Source organism: Heptranchias perlo, chromosome 2, assembly GCF_035084215.1.
Source record: "Heptranchias perlo isolate sHepPer1 chromosome 2, sHepPer1.hap1, whole genome shotgun sequence".
Classification (NCBI taxonomy): domain Eukaryota; kingdom Metazoa; phylum Chordata; class Chondrichthyes; order Hexanchiformes; family Hexanchidae; genus Heptranchias; species Heptranchias perlo.
This window is the reverse complement of record NC_090326.1, coordinates 70,218,980-70,235,130: the sequence shown is the minus strand read 5'-3', so window position 1 is coordinate 70,235,130 and position 16,151 is coordinate 70,218,980. Positions and strand designations below refer to the sequence as shown.

Genomic DNA, 16,151 nt, shown 5'->3' with positions numbered 1-16,151 from the left:
CATACACATACACACCTAGTCCCTCTCTCCACCACCCCCACCCTCCATACACATACATACCTAGTCCCTCTCTCCACCACCCCCACCCTCCATACACATACACACCTAGTGCCTCTCTCCACCACCCCCACCCTCCATACACATACACACCTAGTGCCTCTCTCCACCACCCCCACCCTCCATACACATACACACCTAGTGCCTCTCTCCACCACCCCCACCCTCCATACACATACATACCTAGTCCCTCTCTCCACCACCCCCACCCTCCATACACATACACACCTAGTGCCTCTCTCCACCACCCCCACCCTCCATACACATACATACCTAGTCCCTCTCTCCACCACCCCCACCCTCCATACACATACATACCTAGTCCCTCTCTCCACCACCCCCACCCTCCATACACATACATACCTAGTGCCTCTCTCCACCACCCCCACCCTCCATACACATACACACCTAGTGCCTCTCTCCACCACCCCCACCCTCCATACACATACATACCTAGTCCCTCTCTCCACCACCCCCACCCTCCATACACATACACACCTAGTCCCTCTCTCCACCACCCCCACCCTCCATACACATACACACCTAGTGCCTCTCTCCACCACCCCCACCCTCCATACACATACATACCTAGTGCCTCTCTCCACCACCCCCACCCTCCATACACATACATACCTAGTGCCTCTCTCCACCACCCCCACCCTCCATACACATACATACCTAGTCCCTCTCTCCACCACCCCCACCCTCCATACACATACACACCTAGTGCCTCTCTCCACCACCCCCACCCTCCATACACATACATACCTAGTGCCTCTCTCCACCACCCCCACCCTCCATACACATACATACCTAGTGCCTCTCTCCACCACCCCCACCCTCCATACACATACATACCTAGTCCCTCTCTCCACCACCCCCACCCTCCATACACATACACACCTAGTGCCTCTCTCCACCACCCCCACCCTCCATACACATACATACCTAGTGCCTCTCTCCACCACCCCCACCCTCCATACACATACATACCTAGTGCCTCTCTCCACCACCCCCACCCTCCATACACATACATACCTAGTCCCTCTCTCCACCACCCCCACCCTCCATACACATACATACCTAGTGCCTCTCTCCACCACCCCCACCCTCCATACACATACATACCTAGTCCCTCTCTCCACCACCCCCACCCTCCATACACATACACACCTAGTGCCTCTCTCCACCACCCCCACCCTCCATACACATACATACCTAGTGCCTCTCTCCACCACCCCCACCCTCCATACACATACATACCTAGTCCCTCTCTCCACCACCCCCACCCTCCATACACATACATACCTAGTCCCTCTCTCCACCACCCCCACCCTCCATACACATACATACCTAGTGCCTCTCTCCACCACCCCCACCCTCCATACACATACATACCTAGTGCCTCTCTCCACCACCCCCACCCTCCATACACATACATACCTAGTCCCTCTCTCCACCACCCCCACCCTCCATACACATACATACCTAGTGCCTCTCTCCACCACCCCCACCCTCCATACACATACATACCTAGTGCCTCTCTCCACCACCCCCACCCTCCATACACATACATACCTAGTGCCTCTCTCCACCACCCCCACCCTCCATACACATACATACCTAGTCCCTCTCTCCACCACCCCCACCCTCCATACACATACATACCTAGTCCCTCTCTCCACCACCCCCACCCTCCATACACATACATACCTAGTGCCTCTCTCCACCACCCCCACCCTCCATACACATACATACCTAGTCCCTCTCTCCACCACCCCCACCCTCCATACACATACATACCTAGTCCCTCTCTCCACCACCCCCACCCTCCATACACATACACACCTAGTCCCTCTCTCCACCACCCCCACCCTCCATACACATACATACCTAGTCCCTCTCTCCACCACCCCCACCCTCCATACACATACACACCTAGTGCCTCTCTCCACCACCCCCACCCTCCATACACATACACACCTAGTGCCTCTCTCCACCACCCCCACCCTCCATACACATACATACCTAGTGCCTCTCTCCACCACCCCCACCCTCCATACACATACACACCTAGTGCCTCTCTCCACCACCCCCACCCTCCATACACATACATACCTAGTGCCTCTCTCCACCACCCCCACCCTCCATACACATACATACCTAGTCCCTCTCTCCACCACCCCCACCCTCCATACACATACATACCTAGTCCCTCTCTCCACCACCCCCACCCTCCATACACATACACACCTAGTCCCTCTCTCCACCACCCCCACCCTCCATACACATACACACCTAGTCCCTCTCTCCACCACCCCCACCCTCCATACACATACATACCTAGTCCCTCTCTCCACCACCCCCACCCTCCATACACATACACACCTAGTCCCTCTCTCCACCACCCCCACCCTCCATACACATACATACCTAGTCCCTCTCTCCACCACCCCCACCCTCCATACACATACACACCTCATGCTGGTACAGGTTTGGTACAGTTAAGTTTTTATTGAGAAACACAGGTAATGGACCAAGGTCCGTAGTGCAGCTTGAAAGAATAAGAGAGAATTTGAAGTGGTTAGGTGACATAAAGCTTGAGTTTTAAATGCCTACTGTTTATGGGAGGAAGGGAGGTAAGAATATACACCATTTTAAGGAAAAAAAAATTCTACCAATTTTTGAAAAGGAATGAATTAAAATGGGAGATGTGATTTCAGCACAGTGAGGGTGGAGGGAAGAGGAATGTAGGATGGCATATTTATTGTTTAGGAAGAATAAGACAGGAAATTTCAGTGAAACACTGACTGTTGTAATATTGAGAACATAGAGACAAGAGAGAGAGATAGAGAAAGGTTGAAATAGACGTTAGAGACTATAGGTGAGGGAGGAATTGCCGATCAGATAATATGTTTTTCTTGTATTCATGTACTTTGTCCAGCATTGTAAGGGATAATTAATTACTTTGAACTGCAATATCTGTTGTTACATAGGCAAAAATGGCAGCCATTTTATCCAAGCTCTATAAACAACAGCAATATGAATGACCATTTAATTTGTTTTTGGTGATGTTAGTTGAAGGAGAAATGTTGTCCAAGACATTGGGAGAATATGAGAAAATAAGGATAGAGGTTTAGAGTGGGATAAGGAAAGCTAAGGGGCAGTATGAGGAAAACATTTCAGAAAACATCAAAATGAACAGTAGAGTATTTTACAAGTACATCTTTAAAAAGAGAGTTGTTGAAGTGATGTGGGATCTGTGAGAGTAGAGGATTGTCAATTTTTAAATGATGATCAAAAAATGGTAGATATTTAGTAAGTACCTCGCATTGGTCCATTAAAGAGAAGGATATTGAAGGTGAATCTTGAAGTGCCTGAGAGAAAGATGGGTAAAAGGAAAATTTCAGATAAATTAGTTAGGCTAAAGGAAGACAAAGCATCAGGCCCAATGGGATAAATCCTGAGGGAGGTGAAGGAGGAAATTGCCAATGCCCTAGTAATTATATTTCATGGCTGTATCGAGCGTGGGTGTGAGCCAGAGGACTGGAGAATGGCCAATGAAGTATCCAATTATAAAAAGGGAGACTGAGCTAATCTGATTAATTACAAGATAGTTAGTTTAACATCTGTGGTAGGGAAAATTTTGGAGTATCAAAGAATGATATGACCATGGCCTCAATAGTAACCTCCCTGTGACAAGCAGGAGAAGGTTGGGGCAGGGTTTAACACAGATTACAGGTGATGTGATAGAAGTGATTAAGTTTATGAAATAATGGGACAGCGTTGTCAGAAGCGGATTGTTTCCAGTAGCTGAGAGATCTAGAAGAGATTTAGAACAGACAGCAAGACAAATTTCTTTGCACAGAGAGTTGTGAGGCTGTGCAATTCACATCCAGGGTTAATGGTTGAGGCAGAAACTGTCAATATTAGATTGGATGGTGTTAACATTGGATCGCCATGTGGTGAAGGATAGAATACTTGAGCCTGGTCTTCAGTTGCTTCCAAGCCTTTATTCACAGAGATTCCCCTAACACACGAACACCACACCCCAGCTAAGCTCTCCTATAAAAAGGATACAATAGAGTCCCCAATTGATACCCATCACCTGAATACAATTAACACTAATTGATATAATCAAACAATTAACAGGTGAATGAAGGAAAAAGGGATGAAGGGACAGGTTGGGTAAATGTTATTAGGACAATTTGCTCACATTGAGGGTAAATGCCAACACATAGAAACATAGAAAATAAGAGCAAGAGTAGGCCATTCGGCCCTTCGGGCCTGCTTCGCCATTCAAAATGATCTTGGCTGATCGTCTAACTCAGTACCCTGTTCCCGCTTTTTCCCCATATCCCTTGATCCCTTTAGCATTAAGAAATATATCTATCTCCTTCTTGAATACATCTAATGACTTGGCCTCCACTGCCTTCTGTGGTAGAGAATTCCACAGGTTCACCACCCTCTGAGTGAAGAAATTTCTCTTCATCTCAGTTCTAAATGGCATACCCTGTATCCTGAGACTGTGACCCCTGGTTCTGGACTCCCCAGCTATCAGGAACGTCCTCCCTGCATCTAGTCTGTCTAGACACAGACTGGTTGGGCTAAATGGATTGTTTCAGTGTTGTAACTTCTATTTGTTTTTATGTATTTCCTTGAAAGTGTTATGGAACTTTCAATATATATTTAAGCCACCAGAACAGGTAGACAAGGCCTTAGTTTAATAACTCATCCAAAGGACGGCATCCCTTGCAATGGAACACCTCCTCGGTGCTGCACTGGAGTATCGGTCTAGTTTATGCCCTCAAGTCCTGGAGTGCAACTACAACAGATCTGTATTCAATATGCAGTACACTCACAAGCACAGGAGCGCATTTCAGCAGGCAGGTGGTACAGTCACGCAGTAGGTACAGTAATCTGCTTTCTGATTAAAGTTGGCTCTTTTTTGTCCACTAAATACAATTGCAACATGCATTGAAAACAAAAGATTTAATGCTGCAACAATGGTCTGGATTTTGAAGATTTGTCCAAATTAATTGATTGTTTGCTATACCCATGTCCAAAGTCAACTGAATATGGGAGTGGTAACAAGCCATTGTGTTCAGTTGATATCATAAACCAAGATAGTAAGGTATAACCATCATCTGAACTCTAATATTTTAGCCTTGAAATCATCCTCTGGTATGTGTTGTTTAATTATTAGTGATGGATCTCACATTATGTTAACTTGCAGGACTAAGTGTGAGGATGGATGGAAAATACTGCTTCTAACTTGCACTATGGCCCTTGAGTGAAAAGCGGAGCTAGTGCCAATGCAGAAAAATAAAGCACAGCAGAGTATCTGGCAATTTTCCTCTCCATACCCCAGGGCACTGAAACTAATTGTAGCACCCCATTTTATCAGTTAGCTCAGAGTGACCTGCAATGATGTGTACTCGGTGGTATCACTCCAGTATGATAGCTGTTCACTGCACTGTACAGTTGCTTGTCTTACAAGTGATGGACAGTGCAACTTATTTAAGTACTAGTGATTTTGAAATTACCAGTAAGATGGATGTAAAATTCAAAATCATAGATTTTAAGTGCTGCTCAAAATATGAATCTATGGACTACTTCAGTGTTATGGTAAAAGGGACAAACAAGAATTGGAGTTTTACAAATGTATACAAAACTGTGAAGGCTAACAATGATTCATCAAGAACCTAACTTTTTAAATAATATCTTTCTTAAAGGGTGAAATGGGTCCAAAGGGAGAATCTGGAGCTCCTGGACACAGAGGACCTGTCGGTAGACCTGGAAAGAGAGGAAAACCTGTAAGAGTATTTTTCCCTTCTATCTAATATATTCTTTTCTATTTTCCTGTTAGATTTTGCATGATGGTTCAGGGTTCATTGTTGTGTGAGTAGTTAACAAATGCCAGTATACAAACAGATATCATCAAGTTCTTTTGGCTCTTCTGGCATCCCCACTGCAGCAGCGCTGGGACTTTCATCCCTCACATTGGCAGATTTCCACCTGATGCCGGGAATCCCACCGGGTAGCCTGTGTGCATTCATAATAAACCCAACCTAGGAAAATGGGTCAGAGATACAGGGGGACATGCAGACGTCCTGTTCTGACAGAAGTCCACCCTGGAGATGAGAATCCTCTGCTATGTCTTTGGATATTAAAGAAAGAACTTGCATATATATAGTGCCTTTCACAACCTCATGATGTCCCAAAGCACTTTACAGCCAATGAAGCACTTTTGAAGGGTTATCATTGTTGTAATGCAGGAAACACGGCAGCCAATTTGCATACAACAAGATCTCTCAAACAGCAATGAGGTAATGACCAGATCATCTGTTTTTAGTGATGTTAGTTGTGGGATAAATATTGGCCAGGACACCAAGATGAACTCCCCTGCTCTTCTTCGAAATAGTGTCTGTGGTACCTTTTACATCCACCTGAGAGGGCAGACCGAGCCTCAGTTTAATGTCTCATCCAAAAGATGGCTCCTCTGACAGTACTGCATTGGGAGTGTCAGCCTAGATTTTGTGCTTAAGTCTCTGGAGTCGGACTTGAACCCACAACTGACTCAGAGGCATGAGTGCTACCCACAGAGTTGGACAAGAATACGACCAGGCTTGGGTGTGCCACATTCTACAGTCAAAAATCATGCAGATCTCACTGTGTTGGCTCACACATGAATAATGGGCACTTAGATAAGGTACTGGAAAGCAGTTAGTGCTTGTGGAATTGTGCCCCACCAAGTGTCAGTGAATTCAGAAGAGCAGAAAAAAATGGAAAAGAAACAATAAAAATGAGCTCCACAATTATACTTGCCATTAACAAGAAAAACATTTCTCGTGCATAGCTTTGTTATTGAGAAATATCAAGAGCCAAGGACCATGGTATAGAAATCACCAACTTTGAAAAGAGTAGTAAGGAAGACCAGATAAATCAGGAAGTCGTGGTTATATGATGTTTTAAAATCATGTAGGTTGTAGTAAAAAGGGAAGACTGAGGGTGATAAGGAGTTCCAGAGTTTTGAGGCCACGATTTGAGTAGACATTGATCAGCCTTGATTTCAACTTAGTGAGGAATCAAGGAGGAGGAAGAGTGTGAAAGATGGGATAAGCATGTAGAACAGGTTAAGCTCTATCCTGTACAAGAATAAAGGATTGAAGATGACATACGCAATTCATCCACCAAATAACACTTATCTTTGACACAGACTTAATCATGAAAATACTAAACAAATCCTCAATATATGGCAGCAAGGCTGGTTGGTACCAGATAGCTCTTATTTCTTTGGGTACATTGTTTGGTTTCTGTGAGTGGGTTCATGCCTTTTAAATACTGGAGGGGTCCACCAGCAAACAGCTAATTGAGAACCCGAAAACAATTAATTGCATACAGAGCAGTCTGGTGATGCAGAATAGTAAGAAACGTGTTTGTGTCCACAGAACAGCACAGATATATGTTTGAGTAATGGAAATCTTAATGCGAGATATAATGCTGTTAATATATGACTGAATGTGGCAACCCAACTTGCTATAAATAATGAATTAGGGAGTGACATTGCTCTCTGATGTTTACAATGAATGCTTTCAATATCAATATGAAATTCCTTTGCGTAAACCCATTTACAAATCTCACTGAGAGCAATTTCACATCTTAAAATCCTAGGTATAAATCATGATTTGATACAGAAATAAAATTATGGCCACCCTCTTTCATGAGTTAAGCCTCAGGGTTTTGCGACTAGATTTTGTCTTTACAATACTCACAGTTAGGAGGCAATGTGATTATCACGTTTTGGGATATCTGACTATGCCACCATGGGAGGACCTAGACATAATATATGTTAAATATGTAATTATTGTGCTAAACTTTGCTCTCAAGGGGTTAAATTCACAGGCCAGCAGGGCTGGGAGATGTATATTAAGATTCAGAAGGGGTGTTTGATCCAATGTGCTTCAGACAATGAAAGTTAGTTTGGACATTTCAGTGATTTACATATTTTCGTGATTGAGATTACCCAATTGATTTGAGCTCAGCATGGCTAGTTACCAGGGTAGTCTGGTAGGATTCCACTCCCTGAGCTCAGAATTAACAAAAAGGAGAGAAAAACCCATGTTTAGGGTCAGTCAGGTCCAACAAAAGCTGCAAGAAGGCAGATCTGGGCCTGAGCTGGGAATTAGATTCAGCAGATTGTTTTTTCCCCAGCTGGAAGCTTACCCAAAAGGAAATTTAACAAAAAGTGAATATTCCCTTCTCAATTCAGGATAGCAGAGTATGTTTTTGTTGCTTTGTGTTTTTATGGGTACCATTGTAGGAGGAACTTTTAAAAATGGAATTTTGCCATTTGTTCAATTACATGTATTCTAAAAAATAAACCAATGTCTTGATTTGTCTTTGGCCTAGTCAGTTTCGCCTATTGAAAGATTCAAGAAGGGAATGTAGGGGCACATGCGAAAGGTATGGTAGCCGGTTCATTTGTCATGGGGGATGCATTGTACCATTCCCCAAAGTTAGGCTGTTGGAAAGGTAGATATTGATGAGTGCAAGTTAACTCCTGAAAGTAATAGGTGCAAGGTCTGCTAAAGGAGCAACATGAGTCATTGAACGTGTGAGAGTATCGATGGTAGACCCAAATTTGTAACTGTGGTTTACATTTGCTGCACTATAGGGTCATTAAAGCATTTTAAAAGTGGACCCAGGCAGAGGGAGGGTTTATAAATGTATGCTTGACTATAACAAAATAAATGTTTTAAAATTGTAATTTATGAACAATCCTTTTAATTTTTTGTTTCGCCCAACACTGACCAAAAGTTTTATCATTAGCCACTTATTCTTGCAATCAGTGGACAGCTGAAGACCATTTTGTGACATTTTTAGAAATCCATGCTTTTTTTTTATTCGTTCGTGGGATATGGGCATCGCTGGCGAGGCTGGCATTTATTACCCATCCCTAATTGCCCTTGAGAAGGTGGTGGTGAGCCGCCTTCTTGAACCGCTGCAGTCCGTATGGTGACGGTTCTCCCACAGTGCTGTTAGGAAGGGAGTTCCAAGGTTTTGACCCAGCGACGATGAAGGAACGGCGATATATTTCCAAGTTGGGATGGTGTGTGACTTGAAGGGGAACGTGCAGGTGGTGTTGTTCCCATGTACCTGCTGCTCTTGACCTTCTAGGTGGTAGAGTTCGCGGGTTTGGGAGGTGCTGTCGAAGAAGCCTTGGCGAGTTGCTGCAGTGCATCCTGTGGATGGTACACACTGCAGCCACTGTGCGCCGGTGGTGAAGGGAGTGAATGTTTAGGGAGGTGGATGGGATGCCAATCAAGCAGGCTGCTTTGTCCTGGATGGTGTCGAGCTTCTTGAGTGTTGTTGGAGCTGCACTCATCCAGGCGAGTGGAGAGTATTCCATCACACTCCTGACTTATGCCTTGTAGATGGTGGAAAGGCTTTGGGGAGTCAGGAGGTGAGTCACTCGCTGCAGAATACCCAGCCTCTGACCTGCTCTTGTAGCCACAGTATTTATATGGCTGGTCCAGTTCAGTTTCTGGTCAATGGTGACCCCCAGGATGTTGATGGTGGGGGATTCGGCGATGGTAATGCCATTGAATGTCAAGGGGAGGTGGTTAGACTCTCTCTTGTTGGAGATGGTCATTGCCTGGCACTTGTCTGGCGCGAATGTTACTTGCCACTTATCAGCCCAAGCCTGGATGTTGTCCAGGTCTTGCTGCATGCGGGCTCGGACTGTTTCATTATCTGAGGGGTTGCGAATGGAACTGAACACTGTGCAATCATCAGCGAACATCCCCATTTTTGACCTTATGATGGAGGGAAGGTCATTGATGAAGCAGCTGAAGATAGTTGGGCCGAGGACACTGCCTTGAGGAACTCCTGCAGCAGTGTCCTGTGGCTGAGATGATTGGCCTCCAACAACTGCTACCATCTTCCTTTGTGCTAGGTATGACTCCAGCCACTGGAGAATTTTCCCCCTGATTCCCATTGACTTCAATTTTACTAGGGCTCCTTGGTGCCACACTCTGTCAAATGCTGCCTTGATGTCAAGGGCAGTCACTCTCACCTCACCTCTGGAATTCAGCTCTTTTGTCCATGTTTGGACCAAGGCTGTAATGAGGACTGGAGCCGAGTGGTCCTGGTGGAACCCAAACTGAGCATCGGTGAGCAGGTTATTTATTGGTGAGTAAGTGCCGCTTGATAGCACTGTCGACGACACCTTCCATCACTTTGCTGATGATTGAGAGTAGACTGATGGGGCGGTAATTGGCCGGATTGGATTTGTCCTACTTTTTGTGGACAGGACATACCTGGGCAATTTCCCACATTGTCGTGTAGATGCCAGTGTTGTAACTGTACTGGAACAGCTTGGCTAGAGGCGCAGCTAGTTCTGGAGCACAAGCCTTCAGCACTACAGCTGGGATGTTGTCGGGGCCCATAGCCTTTGCTGTATCCAGTGCACTCAGCCGTTTCTTGATATCACGTGGAGTGAATCGAATTGGCTGAAGACTGGCTTCTGTGATGGTGACGATATCGGGAGGAGGCCGAGATGGATGATCCACTCGCCACTTCTGGCTGAAGATGGTTGCAAACGCTTCAGCTTTGTCTTTTGCACTCACGTGCTGGACTCCGCCATCATTGAGGATGGGGATGCTTACAGAGCCTCCTCCTCCCGTAAGTTGTTTAATTGTCCACCACCATTCACGACTGGATGTGGCAGGACTGCAGAGCTTTGATCTGATCCGTTGGTTGTGGAATCGCTTAGCTCTGTCTATAGCATGTTGCTTCCACTGTTTAACATGCATGTAGTCCTGAGTTGTAGCTTCACCAGGTTTGCACCTCATTTTTAGGTACGCCTGGTGCTGCTCCTGGCACGCTCTTCTACACTCCTCATTGAACCAGGGTTGATCCCCTGGCTTGTTGGTAATGGTAGAGTGAGGAATATGCCGGGCCATGAGGTTACAGATTGTGCTGGAATACAATTCTGCTGCTGCTGATGGCCCACAGCGCCTCATGGATGCCCAGTTTTGAGCTGCTAGATCTGTTCTGAATCTATCCCATTTAGCACGTTGATAGTGCCACACAACACGTTGGATGGTGTCCTCACTGCGAAGACGGGACTTCGTCTCCACGAGGACCGTGCGGTGGTCACTGCTACCAATGCTGTCATGGACAGATGCATTTGCGACAGGTAGATTGGTGAGGACGAGGTCAAGTAAGTTTTTCCCTCGTGTTGGTTCGCTCGCCACCTGCCGCAGGCCCAGTCTAGCAGCATGTCCTTCAGGACTCGGCCAGCTCGGTCAGTAGTGGTGCTACCGATCCACTCTTGGTGATGGACATAGAAGTCCCCCACCCAGAGTACATTCTGTGCCCTTGCTACCCTCAGTGCTTCCTCCAAGTAGTGTTCAACGTGGAGGAGGATTGATTCATCAGCTGAGGGAGGACGGTAGGTGGTAATCACCAGGAGATTTCCTTGCCCATGTTTGATCTGATGCCATGAGATTTCATGTGGTCCAGAGTCAATGTGGAGGACTCCCTGGACCACTCCCTCCTGACTGTATATCACTGTACCGCCACCTCTGGTGGGTCTGTCCTGCCGGTGGGACAGGACATACCCAGGGATGGTGGTGGAAGAGTCTGGGACATTGACTGAAAGGTATGATTCTGTGACTTTGGCTATGTCAGGCTGTTGCTTGACTAGTCTGTGGGACAGCTCTCCCAATTTTGGCACAAGTCCCCAGATGTTAGTGAGGAGGACTTTGCAGGGTCGATTGGGCTTGGTTTGCCCTTGTCGTGTCCGGTGCCTAGTGGTCTGACGCCGGGTGGTCTGTCCAGTTTGTACTGAAAGAGTGCAAGATTGGAACAGACAGTTAATACTCAGAGAATACTATTTGCCCCTGGGAATGACATGAGGTACACACAAGGAGGCTGAGGTTTAGCAAGGATGCTGTGATAGAGTTGTGCCATCTCTTTCAGGGACGATCAGCAACTAATATCCATTCAGCTTTGCCATTGGCAAATCACCCTGGCAATTTCTATATGCCTGCTCCTTCCAGGCAAGATCTGGGGACATTTCCAGTGTTGGCCGGTTTGCTGCCCATAGATCTATCGAGGCAGTTACAGATGTAGCAGGGCCAACGGCTTAATCACTGTCACTACTGACCAACAGCAGCAATGTGAGAAAGCGACAGAATTCTACAGAACTGCTGGCTTTTCCATAGTCCAGAGGGTCACCGATCTTGCCATTTGGGCCCCTGTGCACAATGCTGTGCCTAAGTGAACTGAAAGGGATTTTATTCTTTCCATATCCAGCTGCTATGTGGCCACCAGAGGAGAACCATGCAGCTAAATGCCTGCATTCCCAAGGGCTCTTAGGACACCTTCATTTTAAAGCAGTTCTCTGTGCCACCCTCATTGGAATGGGAAAAATAGCTCCTGGAACAGCGAGGCTGCCCTCTGAACCATGACACCTTCACATCAACCACTGACAGAAGCGGAGCGCACGTACAACAAAACACATACTACATCCAGAATTATCGTCAAACACACCATTGGGATCTTGAAATGATGCATTAGATATCTCAGTTGTCAGGGAACCATACAGTACAACCTCACCCTGCCCTCCAGGATTTCCAGAATAATGATTGCATATTCCGTAACTTTGCCCCCATAGAGGCCTTAGCATGCAGGTCGATGACTGGGACGTCAAAGCCGTGGCAGAGTAAGAGTGTGAAAACGCCACCAAGAAATAGAAGTGTCAAACCGGCAACGCAGCAAGTGATACTAGTAAACCAGGTACTAATTCAAGATGCCTTCTGATGAGTACACATTGCTGCCTCATTTCATTGTGTCCACCTTCAGTTTGTTAGGTGCTTCCAGCATCTGATGAAAATGATGCCAGAAAATATGTTTGGTAAAAAAGGGGGTAAGGATCTGGTAGTATTTTTTTTAATTCATTCATGAGATGTGGGCGTCGCTGGCAAGGCCAGCATTTATTGCCCATCCCTAATTGCCCTTCAGAAGGTGGTGGTGAGCCGCCTTCTTGAACCACTGCAGTCGGTTTGGTGAAGGTTCTCCCACAGTGCTGTTAGGTAGGGAGTTCCAGGATTTTGACCCAGCGACGATGAAGGAATGGCGATATATTTCCAGGTATGGTGAGTCAGGCATTCACATATCTAGTGGTGTCATCTGGTCAACGTCATTTGGGAAGAGGAGCCTCCGCATGCTCTGCGTGTCTGTCAAAGTAAACTAACACTTCCATTCAGTGTTAAGAGTTGTAGGGTGCTTTTGCAGCATTGCTATAATTTATGTTATTTCTAACTTCCCATGCAAGATTATGTGCAATGTATTCTGAGAACTCTGGATTTTATGAGCATACACCATGGCTTTTAGGCTGCAAGTCTTGATGTTTTGCGCCACCATCATATTGCTACTAACACTGTAGCTGCAGTGTCTTTATTCTACTCTGTGTGTTGTACATAAGATCAGCACTTGAATGCAGAGCTCAATGTTAGTAGCAATGTGTGTGTCCTGGGTATGAGACAGTTTGGGTGCTTAAAGGACTAGTTTGATGGCAAAGACAGTTTATTTTCTATTCACCCTGCTTTGCCTGTTTCTATTCATTTTCCATTCAGCCAAAGTTCAATGCATGTTTATCTCCTTCCATTTCTCACGCCCCTCGGGTGACTTCATACATCTGTTGTCTCCATTTTTCTGATAGTAGTCGGGCTCTCTTACATGATGTAAATGCTTTCATAACTCTGGCTCAGCATTCCCCAACCTTTGCCACTGAGAGAGAAGTAGAGGGAGCAGTGACAACTAATAAATGAGATAGATGGATTTGGAATATCATAGACTCTTACAGCACAGAAGGAGGCCATTCAGCCCATCGTGCCTTTGCTTGAAAGAGCTATCCAGTTAGTCCCACTCCCCTGCTCTTTCCCCATAGCCCTGCAATTTTCTTCTGCTTCAAGTATATTTAATAAATTTGTAAAAGTCAGCATGAATTTACAAAAAGGAAGTTCTGACAGAACAATTTAATGGACTTTTTTGATAAAACAAGTTGGACATAGATAGGGGTAAGAATGCGGATGTGGTTTACTTGGCTTTTAGTGAAGTTTATAGTAAAGTGTCTCATGGAAATGTAGTTGGGCAAGTTAGCGGGCATGGTATTGATGGCAGCATGCTGAGATGGACCAAATCTTAGCTCAGCAGTGCATAATAGAGGGTCTGTGTAAATAGAAAGTATTCTGTGTGTGGCGAATGGAGTCCTGCAGACCAATGTTGGGATCAATATTCCCAACATTTTTGTAAATGATATGGGAAAGGGAAATGTTTACAGATGACATTGAAATAAGTTGTGGTTAATAAAGTAAAAGATGGGGACAAGCTACGGGGGAAAGTGGGCAGACAATTGGCAGATATAGTTTAGTGTAAATAAGTGGAAAGCCATTCAATTAGGGGTACCAAATAAGCAATGCGGTTACAGGATTATTGGAAAAATACTGACATAGATCAATCAGGAAAGCTTTCCAGCAGTAATAGTAAATAGAACTCTCATGACAGCAAAGTTTGGCTGGTATCAAAAAAGAAAATGGGATGTTAGATTGTATAAAAAGAGGAATAGGAAATTATCCTACGAATGGTCAGGCTACACCTGGAGTATTCTGTGCAATCCTGGAACCTTCACCACAGGAAAAATGTAGCTGAGCTCAAAAGGTTGCAAATTAGAGCTACTTAAAGGAGTGGTGACTAGAGAATAAAATATATGTAAATAGACTCATAGAATTGAGACTCTTCTCATTGGAGAAGAGAAGACTGAGAGAGAACATGACTGAGGTTTTCAAATTCATGAGGCTCAGGAATGTGGAGGATTTGATATGAAGCAGCAGATCAAGGGGCATGAGTACAAAGTGAAGATTCAGGCAGGATGTAAAGAAACATGATTTCAGTGAGAGGTTGGAATGGTGTACAAAGGAAGATTGTAGGGACAAGTAGTTTAGATCTCTTCAAGGTGAAATTGGGCAAGTACCTTGAAGAGAAACATATTATTGCTTACAACTGCTAGGAGAACAGGATAGTGGACTACATGGACCTCTGAGAGTAGCTTTTTCTGAGCCCTCAGGCATTGTTGAGGCATGCATAGGAAAATCACAGGCCCACTGCCTGAGGTTTTTGTTTTTCCAATAAGCACTCACGCTCTGTAGGGTTCCCAACCCTCATACTGTGTGAGATACCTCACCACATCCTTTATGGGCTTGTGATTTTATGTGTTTTGGAGAACTTCAGTGTATCTGTAACTCAAGATGTCACTGCAATAAAAGGCTCTGTTTGAACCTGGAAAAAATGAAAAATAGTCAATGGTGTTGACATTTGATATTCAGGAAGATAAGGCAGGCATTTAGGTATGTAAAACTTGTTGAGCATTTTCCTGAAGGGCATGTGCTTACAGTAATATTGAGTCCTGTCTAATGTCCTTTTCTCCCATACTGCAGAATGCCTTTCAATTTCCCCACAGACAGATACTTTATTTATCCTACCGCCCCCAGAAAGTGTGGATCCAATTCTTCTTACTACAAAGGCTACAGATTTTCCTGTGCAAATCTACTTTTTATGTTTACCTGATCAGTTGGGGACTTCAAAGCACAATATTGACTTGGTGTGAACAGCCTCTGAACTTCCTGCCAGTTTTACTATCTCATCAATTATAAATAAGAAGAATGCAGCTGACCGATTATGTAACCATTGTCTGACCTTGCTTACTAGTCTGATTCAAACGTTCAAATGAAATGGCAGCACTGTATAAAACTATAAAACTTTACAGACCATATCATCTGAGTTACTTCGAACTTTCATCGTGATGCAAATAGGCAACTTGACACAATAAAATGTAATAAAGAGTACAGTGCACGTGCAAAAATACATTTCTTCGAAACATATGTCTCATCCTCTGAACTAACACTCAGGGAGATTACCTGCAAAGATCAGGGACCATTGATCAAATTGAGGGGTACCTGTTTTGATTCCACTTACCACCTCCTAGCTCTACCATGCTTTTGCACCATAGTGACTGGTTTCTTAAA

At 45.0% G+C, this 16,151-nt stretch overlaps 1 protein-coding gene across 2 annotated transcripts in view; it reads left to right on the top strand.

The window, feature by feature from the left end:
• Positions 1-16,151, top strand: part of colq (collagen-like tail subunit (single strand of homotrimer) of asymmetric acetylcholinesterase) — a 95,368-nt gene that overhangs the window by 51,547 nt on the left and 27,670 nt on the right. For both annotated transcript variants that reach the window (XM_068002687.1, XM_068002679.1), the window contains one exon: positions 5,793-5,873. In XM_068002687.1, coding sequence (XP_067858788.1) covers positions 5,793-5,873 — 81 coding nt within the window. The remainder of the gene's footprint in view (positions 1-5,792; positions 5,874-16,151) is intronic.